The 16,366-nt window shown below is 41.4% G+C and overlaps 1 protein-coding gene and 1 long non-coding RNA gene across 3 annotated transcripts in view; one reads left to right on the top strand and one right to left on the bottom strand.

The window, feature by feature from the left end:
• Positions 1-15,223, top strand: part of LOC115617759 — a 69,729-nt gene extending 54,506 nt beyond the window's left edge. The window contains exons 3-6 of one of the 2 annotated variants that reach the window (XR_003994660.1): positions 2,581-2,741; positions 3,330-3,485; positions 5,966-6,094; positions 14,884-15,223. This is a non-coding gene — a long non-coding RNA (uncharacterized LOC115617759). Of the gene's footprint in view, positions 1-2,580; positions 3,486-5,965; positions 6,095-14,883 lie in introns of both variants that reach the window. The other variant, XR_003994659.1, reaches the window with a different exon arrangement.
• CNTNAP2 (contactin associated protein 2) overlaps positions 1-16,366 on the bottom strand; it is a 1,011,284-nt gene that overhangs the window by 11,742 nt on the left and 983,176 nt on the right. Inside the window, exons 22-23 of the mRNA XM_030508582.1 lie at positions 14,951-15,181; positions 539-610 (exon numbers count right to left, since the gene is read on the bottom strand). Coding sequence (XP_030364442.1) covers positions 539-610; positions 14,951-15,181 — 303 coding nt within the window. The remainder of the gene's footprint in view (positions 1-538; positions 611-14,950; positions 15,182-16,366) is intronic.

The following is a 16,366-nucleotide window of genomic DNA, read 5'->3' on the forward strand; positions in this document are numbered from 1 at the left end:
CAAGCAGGATCCGTATTTCAGGAGGCAGCTGGCCAGAATATCTTCAGTGGAATGCTAATTCAAGGTTCCAGTTCTGGTATTACTGAACATCACCTATCACACTGAACGGGACTCTCCAGCACGTAAGTTGCAGCAGAACTTGGCCCCTAAAACACAAGGCAGGACTTTTGTCAAGGGTGAAGCAAATAGTGTTTGACATAGATTCATGTTGAATCTGTTGTAACTGGAAAAGTGTTCTTGCCATTTCATACAAATTAACTACTCCATTAACATAAGTAACTGCTGCAAAAGAGGTCCCAACATAGATGCTTAAAATGTACTTTGATTTGGTTAAAACTGAAACTGAGGGGACAAACTAAATGAGAACAAACCATTTCACTAGGACAATGTGCCTGAATGGACTTACAAAATTCCTACTTAATGTTGTTCAGGTGTAGTTTTCCCACTCTTAGCAAATAGCTTGAATATGTTACCAACTGCAGTTCAGCTGTCACAGTCATCCTGCAAAGTATCTCAGAAAAGTAGGTGGTTTTCCTACCTCCAATAATGGCAGAGTTCCTGTTAACTCCATCTCCTATAGCTTGACCGTTGTATGGGAAATCAGCACTGGCTGTAAATAGGGAATTAAAGATTCATGTTGTAATAGCAGTGAAACTTCACACAGTAGTTCAGAAATACATCCAACATCCCCAATTTAAAGAAAACTGTGATCCCTAGATATTTATCTAAATAATAAGAAAAAAAAAAAATCTTTCACTATTTTCTAATCTCTCTGCACTTCTTGCTTCTTCCTCTTAGGAAAAATAAACTTAATATAAAGGAGGTACTCTCAGTAAGCATTGCTGTTAATATAGGAGGTCATTTTGTTTCTCCGCTAACACAAATTCAGTAAGCTTCTTTAGCACAAAACCAAACAAACCCCTTTCTTTCAAAAGCATGTGATCATACATACTGTTACAGAGATTTTTGCCTTTGTAACTATCCATGCTATCCGTGAAAGGCTTCGTAAGCTTCCAGGATTTTGTGACCACCACTGCATACAACTGCAAGCTCTTTGAAAGAAAAACTGCCACCCCTTTTGCTGCTGCACAGCCCAAAGCAAGCGAAGACTGCATTTGCTGTTGGTCAGAGCCATAGAGCAGTCACCCAAAGAAGCATGTGCCAGCACCTTTGCAACCCTAGGAGAATGCCCAGTGCCAGCTGAGCCACTGCTGGAGCTGAGGTGCAAGACTGTGAGTTGGAGGAGCTGAGACATAGGACGCAGGGGAGCCCTTGGGAGAGGAGAGCCTCCAGCAGACAGAGAAGGAGAAGAAACAGCACTCATCTACCGAGAAAGGAGAGCCTCCTTGCAGCAGAGCTGGATGAAGGAATCTGTACAAGTTTGAAGTAGAATTTGCATGGCAGTCTTGGCTTTAACCTCCAGAAAACATCACAGAGACTTTTCAAAGGCAATCTCATCAATTAAACCTATCATCAGCATTTTCTTTATAGTCAGACAGAGCAACTAGTCACTGCAGCGACGAAGTAAGCCCAGGAACCTAAATGAGTGGTTGCAGCCATTCCCTTCTTTGCCACTGGACTATGGCATTGATTTTGAGATAGAGAAAATGTTGTTAAAAGTACTTAACTTGGGATAGTTAAAATAATCAAGGATATGAATTACTTCTTAGGTCAGTAGTTAAAACCCAGCTGTGTTTTCCTTGCTTGATGGATTAGGTGATATTATATTAATAAGTTGCCTTTACAGACCAGTGGTGCATTCACTATACCCCAAAACTGGCTAAGGGAACTCAACTGGCCTTCCGTTAGCATGGAGTAAAATCCATAATAAGGTTCCTTTTGTATCACAAAGCAGCTGCACAAAAGAATGAATGGCTTCAGCTCGCCACGTGGCCTGAAAAGAGGTTTGGGGCTAGAGTAGCCCCCTGTGTGCCTACTCTGGGGGAGAGCCGAACCAGCTGTGTGTTGAGCAGCTAGCTTTTGGCTGGTCGCCTGTGGGACAAACAAGAGAGCGTTTCTCAGGGCTCAGTGCAGGGGGCCTGGCCAGCAGCTTTTGCCAGCAGCATGTGGGCCTTTGACATTTGTTGGTGCTCTGGCTTCTGAAAACAGCATTTCTGCACCTCTCTGAAGCAAACCAGGCTGAAAAATGTGAAAGATAAACAAATACCTGATTCTGTATCAGTGGATTTTGCTCCAAAGAAGAACCTTACTGTGCAGGGCCATGAATGTTTCCTACAGAGACATTTTGGCACAGGGTCCATAATGTTATCCTTGCAGGGCGAGCAGTGGGAAAATGAACCCTAATTTTAAACTTGCCCTCCCTCAAGGAAAATTCTAAAGCCAAATAACACTATGTAGAAAAGCATCAATTTGCCAAATGGCAACGAATTGCTCTCTGCCCTTTTAAAACAAAAAGAGGCCCCTTGCCGTAGGAGTAGCACCACAGGCAGTTAACAAGTTCAACCACTTGCCACTTGGTTTGTTCATCTGTATTTCCACACAAGAAAGCTTAAACCCAACAATGGTCATGGTTCTCCCTTCCCTTGTAACTGAACAGTGTATTTTATCTTGTTTTAAAAGGTTATTTCAAGGACTATGGCACTAGCGAAGTGTGAAGAAAGAGGAAAGCTGCAGTTCTTGGCAGTGTGATCCCTCCCGAGCTGCCACATCGCAACAGCCATGCCACAAGGGATTCCTGGCAGATGGAAGACCACAGCTTGTGATGTTCAGCAGCCACTGAGGTATACCACAGGATAATGAAAAACATGAGGCATGGTGTGAAGCTACATCCTTGATCTTGTCTGAGAGCTGCTGCTGGGACTGGACCCAATGCCTCTGTCCAAAGCTGCTTTCCACTGCATCTAGTCATTAGACATGCTCAGGATATGTCCATTGGATCAACAAGCAGATGTGACCCACTCTGAGACTCTAATCTCTGACAAAAAGGAAACAGCAATACATGTTTTGGGGCAGGGGACAACTATTTCAACAATATTTCACACTCAGATTGTACAAGTTGTGCCCTGCTGGAACTGCTAATGAATCAGGAGTGCTGTAGTGAAAATGGAGCGTAAGACATTCATAAATCTTCTTTTTAAAGCACCTATGGCAGTGTTGGCAGATATTATCTCAATAATTCACGAATTCCTGTTCTATTACAGGAGATGTGCTTTTATATTGTGGGGTTTGATTTTTTTGACTGAAAAACTGTACCTAAAATCTCAGTCAAATATCTTTTGCTGCAGAAGTGTCTACACCAGGTTTTTACTGAATGTATTACTACAGATGGATAAAGGAGGAAGAAAAGAACCCATTACTTTCTTTTGCAGGTGGAAGTTCCCTTGAAATTCTCCTTGCCAGCAGCAGCTTCTCAAATGATCAGAAGTAGCTACAGATCAGACATCTAAGAACTGCAAAAGGTTAACTCCTGCCACGGCAATTAGGCAAAAGAGAATGTATGAGGGCACATTCCTTGATCCTCCAAGGTGAGCTTAACAACAGAGTACTGTCAGCAACAGGTACCAAGTGCAGGCATTTCATATAGCAGTTACATCATTCAAACACATGGCAATTCGTCTCTGACCATACTATGGTCATATTCCTTGGCAATATTAAGCAACTTTGTCAAGAAGACAACTAAAGAGAGAGATTCTTCTATTGCTGCTGAAATTCAGGAACTAAACAAGGAAAGAACATGTCAGAGCAGGCTAACAAAGGGGCAACAGTAATACTGATGCTCTGGTAAAAGCATAGAGGACTATAGAGTGCTGTTCACAGGTTGTAAAGAGTAAATCCTAAAATGTTTTACAATGACTGGCCAGGTAAAATTAATATTTTTATTAGCAACTCTCATGTTTCAAGGGAATCTAAATCACAGTGATACAATAACTAGCTCCTATGGCTATAATATGCAGATGAAGTACAGGGTGAGTTGCTAATGGGCATGTGTGTGCTTTCAATTCTCTGTCACAGCTGGGAACGCCTCTTTGCTGTACACGTTCTTCCATTATCACTGTGACATTAACTCTACTTAGCAAGCCCTCTTGCTCGACAGCTTCAAATCATAACTTGCCCACAGTAAATAGGTGCCATGGAGCTGCAGTTACTCTATGTAGTTACCCTGCAAACCCCCTCTGCATTGTGAATGTATCGTAAGGTGGGTGCGGGGAGGATACTGCAGGAGTTTTGGCCTACCTACCGTACTGCCTAATTGTTAGCTGAAGCCACAAATAGTGCTATTCAGTTTTCCTTTATTACCTGGGTCTAAAAGGTTGCTTTTAAACAGCTAATTCCCATCTGGTTTGGGGACTGCACTGGAAAGGTTTCCTTACTTTAGGAGCTTTTTCTGAATCTTCCCTAGGTTTCTCTGGGCAGACAGGGTCTCACTTGTGTGAATCCAAACATGAAGAACAAAGAGCTTTACAATCTATCCTAGAGAACAGCTACATATTGGCCCAAGAGACATGCTGCCACTGCCCTGCTCACACAGCTGTGGCACAGAGCCATCAGTCTGCTGTCAGAACACACCAAAGGCATTTTCCTAAAACCTACAGCTAGTGTAGGGACAGAATGAACTGTACCAGGAAACGCTAAGCTCCTCTGTGGCTTATGGACACCACTCATCTGCTTCCCTTCCAGGATCCAAGATGGGCAATGCTGTTCTTTGCACTCTGTCTTCCCACAGCAGGCCATAGAGTTTGCTTTAAACACCATCATCCTGAAGCCAACATACATAAAAGGGCACAGCACGCTTTGCTTTCCCTTTCATGGGCTCCTGTTTATGAGGCCATACTTCCGATAACTACAGAGTAAGTCTACGGAGTCTGAACTTAGGTTTTGCCCTTTTCAACTTTCTGTTATTAGTCTTGCGATTAATGGGGTTAAAGAAACTTTGTAGCACCTAAAAGGCTAATGAAAGACTGACTGCAGGAAAAATCCATGCTTTGGCCACCATTTTAATGACATCTGAAATTTCACATGACCACAAAAATGTGGAAGGAGATGCACTGTCACCTAGCACGCTCAGCATGGTCATTGCCACAGCAAGCTGCAATACAGCAGCTCTCACTGAATGGAAAGGGGAGATGGGGCTGGATAAACAGCCCGTAATTAGGATTAGGTGTTAAAGATGACAGATGTGGTTGATTTAATAGAGTGAATGGTAATTTTCCTTCATTAGAGTAGGCGTGATTCTGTATCTGTCATTTTCAGAGGGAGAGTTTTTACAATGGATCCCACATAAAAGCCTTTTGCAAATTCACAAAATTGAAATGCAAAACGACCCTGTTAAAGTAGAAAAATGGTCCAGAATGGAGGTGTGGGCAGAGAAATGAGCAAAAGGCTATTCAGTAAAGGCAAGGGAAAACCCAAACCCAAAACCAAACAGGGAGACTTCTCATCTAGAGAGATGTTGGAAGCAATTTTAAACTGAACTTTTTTACTGAGTGGGCAAGTCTTAGTTAAAATACACCATGCTACAAAGGAAGTTACAATCCAGATATGCTCTAAAAAAGGTAGGGTGGGAATGATCACAGTACTAAACCAAACAGCGGATGAAACCTGTGAAGCGCTGGAAATTGAGTTTGTTAAACCTAAACCTAACATATTACAAGGCTGCTGTGACCTTTCAGCTTTACAGATGTCCACAGTTTTGAGAGGTATTCTCCCATTGCTAAGACCAGTTGGGTTTTCACATAAATATGAACTAAAGAAGCAACCAGAACAACTGGATCTGGTGATCACAAGGTATATAAAAGAGCCAGCAATCAAGACCTTGATTAAAAGTAGAACAGTGAGAGAACAAAGTAAAAGCAAAGATGTGAGCCATAACTCCTCCTTCTCAATTCTATTTTGCAGCCAGGCCTCCAGGAATTGAGCTTGCAAAGAGCACAAACACTCACTGACACCTTAGGATTTTGGGAATGTGTTGGACACTAGATCCATTCACTAATTTATGTCTCCACAGGACCATAACACAGAGGAAAACAAGAGCAAGCTCTTCTGGCCATGTTTGGTCAAATTATGTCAGCTCTGCTGGTCAGGTGGGACTGTACTGCTACAGTTTGAAATCACAGAGCACTCCTTATTACAGACTGTAAGTACAGAAACTAATTGCTTGACTCTTGATAGTAGAAACTAATAATGTGCACTCACAGTCGCATTCCCTTTCCTGAAGGGACTGGATTACAAAGGAAACTCTAAACACATGCACAGGAATGATGGGAGCAGGAGTAAACAACTCCATTACACAGCCTACATCAAAGGGCAATATCACAGCCTGTAGACTCCAGTTGCCCTTTCTTGCTCACCCCACTGCTCATGCCGATCCCACCCAGTGCTCCCTCCTGAATGTGGCTCTGTGAAGAGCTTCCATGGAGTAAACTACAGCAATTCAAAAAAAGAAAAAATCTGAAGCGGTATTAAAAATACTGTGTCATTTTATGCTGCCAGGGCAAATTTTGTACTTAAAGTTTCCATATTTTCTTTTTTTCTTTTTTTTTTTTTTTTAAATTAATACATTTTTTTTCCCCTACTTCTCCAAACTGAGAACAGAAAAAAGAGGGAAACTACTCCTATTCCCCCTTTTCCAGGTATTTTAGAGCAGAGTCTGACAGAGGACTCTTTAATATTAACCTCTGTTAACAGAGTTTACTTAAAAGTCCCGCTAGTATTAGCTTAAGTATAAAACTGAGAATTTGGCTGAAGTTTTTTTTTAATATTAAGCACTTCCAGATTAAAATAAATCCCCACACTTAACCAACCACAACATATCTAAAAAGTAGTTTAACCATATTGCTTGGAAAAGGTAATTTTTGTTCAAACGTGCTATACGGGGTCAATCATTACTCCCTGAATTTTTAGTGATGCCTCAACTGCAGCGTTAGAAGGTTACAAGTATATCCCTAATATGAACCACTTTTCTGTCTTTATGTAAATAGAAGTCTTCACTGTAACAGACTTGATTTCTTTTGTGTGGGTTACAGGATATTGGGAAAAGTGCACAGCTATAGCAATTCTGAAGCTACCAGAAGAAACATGCAGCTTAGAGGAAAAATTAGGGCTTTTCACTTTAAATATGTCATCTGTTTCTCTCCATCGCCAGTAATACATATTATTTTGACATGATCAAAATCCATTCATTTCTTCAATCCTATGGAACCTTCCTGGCTGGGAGGGTAAAGCAAAAAAAACCCAAACCCTTCATAAATGACAAAAAAGCCCTTCAACACTATTGCTCCAACACTGGTGCTATTTGGACCAATTATTTAAAGTAAGTTTTGCCAGGTAAGTTCTGTTAGATCAAGCAGATTTCAAAGGGTTGTATTTTTCTTCTGTGAATTTTTCACTGATTCTCAAGTGTTTTTACTGACAGCTACTGGTCAGTTCTGTACAAACCCTGTGTTTTGACATTCTTGGTTGGAGGGCTCTCCAACCGTGTCTTTTTAGTCCAATGTGAAATGAGTATAAACTAAAACATCCTCTGAAATGATGGTTTAATAGAAACATTGTCCTCTCAACAGCCCTTCTGTAGGCAAACTCAGGGGACAGTGTGGGTAAATAAGTGGGGATTATAGAAGAAAGAGGTGCTGGAGTGAACAATAGAAATGCCAACAATGGACAATGACAGCATGGGGCAAAACTCACTGAACGCTCCATGGTCAATGAACTGGGACAATGCAAGTTCTCAACACTAGACACAAGAGGCAACAAGCCAATCAGTCAAAATGGTTGTTTCTGAATTGGCTGCGTTATTAGCCCTTTAATTTCCTTCTACAGGCAAATTTTGTGGTCCATACTCTTAAGGAGAGGAGGAAATGGAATTTGATGAATGGCTTGATCTGAGAGAATAGTACAATAGTCTTTCTATTGGTCTTAAAAACAATCTTCTTAGCAAAAGGACAGAAAATCTTCTGCCTTATTAGGAGACCCATCCTTGCAGCTTTAACTTCCCCAAATCAGTCCTGGATGAACTGTGAAACAGGGAAAACATTCCTGCACTGTGTGTTGGAATGGGTTAGGCAATTCTCCCCTGCTTCCTCCTTTGTATGGTCATTTCCCAATAGTAAGTTTTACACTTTCTTTTGCACACAAGCAAGTAAATGTACAAAAAAGTGGGAAGCAAGACCAGAACACTTTCTCAATTTAGTAACTGGTACTTGTATACTACAGAATTTTATTCCTTATTTTAAAAGGAGAGCAGACATTTAGGATCACTTCTGGACTGTGTTTAACTGCAACTTAAACTTCAGCAAGTTCTGTCTCAGAATTAGGATTCTAAACATTTGTCCTGCCACATTTCCAACTGATCTGCAGCACATTAGAGCACCCCCATCTATCAAAGACCTAAACTCATCCATCTTTTAATTCCTGGTAGTAATGTCTGTCTGACACTGAGTCTCACTATGACTCCAGACAAGAACTACTCGTGTATTAGTCATGCTGGCCTAAGCTATCACTTTCATGAAAATTTTATGGACAGCGCTTACATTTCACCTGTTAAGGAAGACAAACAAATACTTCCTTTTATAATTAATGTAGAATATGAAACACTTCTGTGCTCTCAAAGGAACAGTAGAGTTAAGTGCTGGTCAAAGCCTCGCTGTATATAGCTAATCGCTGATAATGGACCCACAGGGAATACTTGAAAGGAACAAAAAAAGGAAGAAATAAGAAATCCAAACTAACAAACACCAATACCAAACAAGCCTGAAAACTTATGACACCTACAAAATAGGAGAAGAAAAAAAAAGGACTATATTTATTGAGGTCATTGGAAGAAAAGGCTTCTTACAGCAGGGTATGAACAACAAGGTCAGGTTCTGTACCTTCCGTGCTCCTACATTTATGAAGAAGAAAAGCTTCGACTGGGGATGAGGAATGGGTCACACTGGAGAGTTTAAATCTAAAATAAACTTCAATAGCTGTAATGACCTGACCGTAGTCTAGAGGAACCTCTTACACAGGGATTGAAATGTTCTTCAGCCTAAGGAAAGGAAAAAGAAGGCAAACCTAAAGTGCTCAGGTATCTAAGTGCTTCCTTCTCTACTCCATCTCTTTTTTCTCCCCTAATTTATACCATCCCCATGTTCCTAGTTAAAATTAGTACTTGTGGAAAAAATCCTCTTTGCAGAGGATGAAAACACTCTTTTTTTAATATCACTACCTTCTTGTCTTGGCATTAGGTAGCAGCATTAACATTCAAATCACTGCTTATGAAATAGCTACAATGCTGCTCTCTCAATGAATGCCAGAAGAATTTACAAGCTTGGCAGCCTGTCAGTTCTCTGAAACACTAGACAGAGTGTCAGAAATTTCACACTGAAATTATATACTCTTACAGATAAGAGAAAGCTGTGCATAATTGTGTGAAGGAACTAGATGACACTGAGGGAGGCATTTTTATTCCCAATCAATAGAGAGATTTACAGTAATTCAAGGACCATAATTAAACCCTTTAAGGATGGCGCACTGATTGTGCCAAATTTCAGACAGATGCTCTTCCTAGTTAGCTGCTGGATTTGGGAGGAGAAAAATAGAAACTGTTGCATCTCAGTGTTTACCGCTTGCCTTCTTGCCTGCAAGAAACACTCGGTGCTTAGAAACTAAGCTGTGAGTTGCTGCTTGACTTAATCCCCAACTGTCTTAAAAAAAAAAAAGCCACCTTCCTGTTTGAAAACAACTCATGGACTCCTGAGACAATATTTATACTGGAAGGACAGGGGATGAATGCTGGTGGCTCTCAGCAGACGAAACCATCACAGAAATACACCAAAATGTGGCAGTGGAAGAACCTGTTGGCCTGCAGGGGAAGCTGCAAGTGCATCTTCTGTCTCTTGTATAGTGAGTATAACTATAAACTAGCTTACTGGCAGACAAAGAGCCTCCCATTGTTAATTATGTTAATTAAAAAACCCCCAACTACATCAAGTGATCAATAACTTCAAAGAGAGAATCTGGCATCATTCCCTGATTGTAGGAAAGATAACTAATCCTTCTTGCAATCTTGAACAAGGAGGAGTGTCATTTTATTCTAGCAACCACCTTCACATCCGTTTCTAATTTTGCCAACAGCTAGATCAAATTTAGATGTGTAAGGCTGCACCATGAACAAAAGCGATGCATCTCTTCTGTGTCTTCTGCCCAGATGCACTTGCCCCTGGCAGGAAGCCCGGAGAAGTGACCCTGCTCCTCTGCAGTCCCTTAGAGGAGACAATAAGTGCTGCATCACACGTTACCATTGACTTTAACCCTCCTGCTGTTGCATTCACTGGTGTGTACAGGACTCTTTCAGTGTCTGGAGAAGACCATTTTGTTCCTGTGTTTGTAACCTCAGACCACTTTGAGGGCTGAATCCCTCCCCTCCAGCAAGTAATGCCTTTGATCCTTCGTTCCCACTGCACTGTTTGTAACAAGCCCTTGACAAGGTCAAGAGCTATTTCCATCTGTCTCTGTAGCCACATCTGTACCAGTGCACGTCTGACACAGCTTCTCCTCAGATGCTGCCACTCTCAGCCCTCTGGGATGTCAGTATCAGTGGTCGGAGGGTAGGATGGCAACCCCACAATGGCGTCTGAATCTGGAAGGTGACCTTCAGCACTGTCACCACTAACACACGGGTGACACTTTGTCTTGGTCCAGAAATCAACTGCTATCTTTAGCTTAACAAAGATAATTAGTTGGCCAATTAGATAAGCATGGATCATATAGCCAGTATTCAGCTCACCTGTTTTCCTTTCCTGCCATCACTTGTTAAAGGAAGAGGGATGAACTGGTAACAAAAAGGGAGTTAATCCTGCAGGCAGCTGTTTTAATCTTGATGACAGTGGTGCATGTCTTCATACAATATTTTTGCCGGACATGCTCAATATAGCTTTCAAAGGAAGCTGTTAATTCTTAAAAGACAAGGCCTTTCACCTTCTACAAAAATAAAGAGCTTTTAGGGTTTAAATACGTACAGTCAGAAAAAAGTCACACCACTTGGAAGAACATTGCAGACGTAGCATTTAATCCTGCTCCATTTAATTCTTAATATGTTGAAGCTAATATGGGTTTAACTAAATCCTGCGTTAAATACTCTAGATGCCATTCTGTTCATACTCTGAACAAATGCATCTTGCAGCTACATAGTGCCATGGCAGCTTAAAGGTGCTAAAGTATGGTTTCTCCACTGTTATATTTACCCTGCCTCTTCTGGTATCTCCTGCTTTTACTAAATTCAAAATCGGGTAGTTTGGCAAGCTGGAGCACATTTTACTTCAGATGGAGAGGTACATACAATGTAGTAGGTTTCTTTTATTCTTTTTATATGAACAAGAAAAGTTTGGAAGTGAATATTTACCCCACCCCAATAATATGCATCTTTTGATTTTAAGTATAAGGCAATTTAGGTGTGGGGGTTTATTTACTACAAACATAATCATCTGTTTGGGCTTTTGTTTGCTTCTCTACAATGAGCAAAGTGTCAATTAGCAGTGACATGCATCTTAGCTCATTTGAACTGAGAGATATTAAAAAAATCTTGCTGATTAGCTTTTTTGTTTGTACGTGTGCTACAGTAATATATAGGAAAATGCATGCTAATACAGCTAAAGGCAAGCAATTATAACTTTTGTTGTGAAATGTATGCCAGACAGGTAATTTGCTGGTTTAGACAACATGTAAAGGTAGGACATGGAATTTCTAAATACTATGGTCATTGATCAGGCTCTTTTTTGTGTCCTTTCTACATTCCTTTTGATTTAACCAGGGCAAATTCAATTGCCTGACACGAACTGAGATAATATGGACGGGAGGAAAATACAGGAAGAGAACTATATTGATGATCTGCTTGGGTTTGATTATTGACTTTTGTTTTAAATCACCAGAGAGTCATATTCTAGAAAAGAATGACTTGTTGAATCCCTGCTTCATCACCACCAAGAAAGGATCACCATAGCAACAGGAAAAGACTATGCATTATAAGAATACTCACAAGCTGAACAAGATTATGGTTTAAGATAATGGCCCGGTAGCATGGCATTATGCCAGCCAGCGGTGGGGAAGGAGGGAAGTGGCATTTTTACAATGACAAAGACATTTAAAAAGAACTAAAATTGTAAATGTGACGTACATGTGTACTCAAGGCTAATAGAAAATGCAAGACAATGAATCGAGAAGCTGTATGGGCTTCTTGATTCATATGTCTGGGGAGCAAAGCCACAAGGTTTCTTGTTGATAAATCCCTGAACTGTCACTAAGGGTCAGCTGCAAGTGACTGCTGTGTGTCTTTATGATTTTCCCTTTAGCCTCTCTGCTCAGGCATCCAAAATGTTCTGCAGCCAGTAGATGTCCACACAGCAACTACAACAGAAGAGTTTAAGGCAAACATTTCATGTAGGTCACCTGTCAGGCAGAACCTGCTTAACATCTGGTAATTACTCTTAAGGTCTGACCCAGCACTACAGTTTCGAGGTGAAAGGATCATTACATCTGCTGTATGATGTATCTGGTGTATTTGTCCTGTTTAGACACTCATCTTTCATCCCCTCCTACAACATTTGTCAATCCTCAACATTCAATTCCGCAGTATTTGAGAACAAAGCTACAAATCTACACTTAACTCAAAATATGAATGAGGATGAGTGCAGAGTATGTCACTGAATGAGATTTAAAACATATGATGCTTGCCACAAAAATTTTTCTGATTTTTTCTTTTCACTACAAGCCAGCCATCCTCAATTTAAATAGCTGACAGAACAACAAAAACTACAGATAAAAATGTTTGAAATGGGAAACCCAGTACATAGTAACTGCTGCTTTCAAAGCCATGTTCTTTGCAACCATTTCTTTGTGGCAAAGTGTGTGTGCTTTTTGCTTTAGCACCTCTACACGGCGCATTTCAATAAAGCTTTTTGTCTTCACCCCTTAGCCCGTTTAGTGAAGGAGTAAATTCACACTGAGAGTACTGACTCGATTCCAACTCTGGAGCCAATGGGAACCATTACTTACACCTCTGATTCTCCCATTTTCTCTTTCAACACAATGTGTGTTAGAAAACCTTTTTTGGGAATTTGGGAAACATAAAAAAAAAAAAAAAAAGAGTGAAACCGACCAATTTGCTAATGCAAAGTGACACTAAACCCAAACATTTTCATTTACCAGTCACCAAGATCATCTGTGTGCAAGGTTACATTGAGTACAGTGAGATCTATCTTCTGGGTGGAAGTTAACAGCTTGAGCCAACCTAATTGCATGCTGCACCTTCTGGTATCTCCATGCTGGCTCCATGACCGAGTACTACAATTAATCCAGAAGGAAATGTGTAAGTTTGTAATCTGTCGGGTCAACAAAGTTGAATCAACTGAGCAAGTTTTCAAGACAACACTGAGGCAATACAAGGACAAGCATAGTAGGACTTGGCAAGGACAAACAGATCTCCTTGTTTTAACACCCAGAGCTATAAGGAACAGTTCAAATATCTTGAGTAAATCCCACCATAGTCTTTTACTAGCTTGCAGTCAAATTAATTGGAGGAAAAAGGAACCAACCAAAATTAACAACCAAAACCCATTAGCTGCACAAGATTCATAGCAGCAGTGCATCCTTAAGAAGTTTATGGCCCACTTTTTAAAGACATGAACCAGTGAGGCTTCAGGAAATGTGCTTTCTTAGAAAGAGGAGCATAGAACATAACCTTCAGGTACAAACTGGCCTAATAATTTCAGAGAAGAAAGGGACAACTAATTGTGATTAAAAAATTCAAGTAGCAGATTGCATGTTATAAACAGGAAGAGACATACTGAAATCTTAAAATGGCACAGCAGCAGGGAGGGAATGACAAGTTCTAGAGCACAACACTGCTTGTATCAGTGTTTGGGACCCTCAGCCCTGGAATACATGTCTCTCCTTACAAACATCTGCCCTATTTCTCTACTGAGGAGCTAAAAGAAAATACTGCACGGAGTTCCTTGACACTGCAAGAAAAAATAACACCCAAAATCAAAAGGTATGACCATGGCACGTACTTCTAAGAAAGATGTATATACCTGTCCCCTCTCATATAGAAACTGGCAGATGGATGAATCCCCAAACACAATAGGCAAAGTCTAATCAGTATCAAAATCATTACAGACCCAGTTCTTCCACTAGCATTTTAATTTTATACCACTGTAAACACATCAGCTTTCCCAGGACAAGTTCTAATTTACACCGCTACAAATCAGAATGAGGACAAAATACAAGAGAGGGGTCAATGTACACCTGACCCTATAAATGTAAAGGGAACATATTTTTTAAGTATTTACCTGACGCTCAAGAAGCAAGAGAAAAACCCCCAAACCTCTACAGTTAGACACAACATCTATTTTCAGAGACTGTCCGTTACAAAGCAGACTGAGATTGATGGGATCTGCAAATTGTTTTGGCTTTCCAGCATTTTCAGCATGAGGTGAATGCCATCATGACTAACAGGATTTCCCATTACACGTGGCCTAAGGAAAGCAGACATTTCAGAAAACAAATCAGCACTTTATATAAATATATTTATGCCTAAAATTAGATTTACTTTTTTTGTATGAAGCTGACCACAATATACTCACTTATTAGGAATACAGCATAAGAAATGCTACTGTACCTTATTTATCTGTACTTGCAACCTTTTGCTGACTACATACCCAATATTACAGAGGAAGTGCTATCACAGCAGCTAGGTCAAAACTCAACAGTCAAACAGTGTCAGACTTAGGGAAAAGAAAAATAAAGCAGAATATTAAAAATAAGACAAAGAAAATACCTTGTAACTGCATTTAGAATTGATGGCAAATCTCTGTCATTCCAGCTTTGCACTTCCTACATTTCCTACAGTCATTTATCAACCACATCCACTCAGTTTTGTTTTTCTTACAGAGGAAGGCAAGATGTGTTTCTCTCTGAACTGCTCCACTGAGCTAAGGTGGCATGAACCCCAGCTTACCTGAGTCTAAGTGCCAGGGGTCAGTAGCGGCCGACATTGGTGGGATGGTGAGTGGAGATGCTCCGCAGTTGGATTCCACCAGTTCTCCTTGGATGTGGACGTGAGAGGAGACGTTGGTAGGTCTCAGAGCTGCTTTGAGTGGAGCAATCTGGTTGAACTGTACTCTCGACAGGCAGCCAGTAAATCCTGGGGTGTTGTATTTATATATATCTTGGTCAATCTTCCCAATTTCTATGCGAAATTAAGGAGAAAAAATAAAATAAGTCAAAACAATTCATTGGTTTGGGAAGCACGGTTGGTCTGAACGCTTGATTCCCAGAGCTCAGCTCCAAAGTCCCTCTCTCAGGAGACTGAGAATGTGTCAAACCCTGCCAGGTTTCTTTACATTTCATTACAGATTAAAGCTGGAAACCTTCAGGCCTTGATGTGACTCGGTTTCACTGCTATGCTATCATTAAAATGAAAGGCTGGCGTGAAGGAGTCATCACAGAACAAAAGGCTGGGGAAAAAAATCGTTTCCCCAATAAGAGGTGGTGAAAGAGGAGGCAGAGTGACAGTCATTGCCAGGGTCTCTCCTCCCAGCTGAAGTGCTGCTGTAAGAGATGCTCCTTCCTTCATCTTGGTCACCCTGTAGCCCTCTCTCAGTGGGCCAGGACCACTCCTGTTCACTCCCATCCCTCTCCTGCCTCCTTGCCAGGAGACCAAGTGTCCCTTCACCAGGGGACCACACGTCCCTTCAGCCCAAGGTGGAAAACCACCTCTCTCCAGCTTCTTTCCTTCCACAGCAGTGGTGAGAGGTGGCAGGAGCCCATCCAGCCCTGCTGCAGGCTGAGGAGCAGCATGTGTGTGCCTGTACCTCCACAACCAGGCCTGTGTCGGCTGAGAACCTGCCTCATTTTACACCCCGTGCTGCACTGAGAGGCAAGCTGGCAGCTGGCATCCATGAGCATGGCACGGGGTTCCACCATTGCTCTCTAAACCAGCTGCTGTTCCTCAAAGCCGCCCTCCAAGTAGCTTTCTCCCTTCTAAATCACCAGTTAAAATGATCCCAAGGTCGTAGCTGTAAAAAGCGGCACATTCCTTACTCCCCAAGAACCTGCTCACAGGACCTGCTGTGGCAGCCTGAGTCACAACCGTAACAAATCTGGCACTGTCAGCTGGCTGCATTGAGGGGTATTAACATTTCAAAGGCTCACTGCAGCGTCTAATATAGTATTTACATGGCAGCAAGGAATCTGGCTTCCTTTCTTGTATGGTAGCATGGAACAAATGAAAAGGACACATGGCAGCATCATGTTTGTGCTGTACCATGAGCTATTGCTCTGGAGGCACTGAGACACTTCAAACCGCCCTCCCCTGGGTCAGCAGGGACAGGAATTAGGTCTGGCCCTTGAAGTCAGTGGGAGAAGTCGTACT

Source organism: Strigops habroptila, chromosome 1, assembly GCF_004027225.2.
Source record: "Strigops habroptila isolate Jane chromosome 1, bStrHab1.2.pri, whole genome shotgun sequence".
NCBI classification, from domain to species: Eukaryota; Metazoa; Chordata; class Aves; order Psittaciformes; family Psittacidae; genus Strigops; species Strigops habroptila.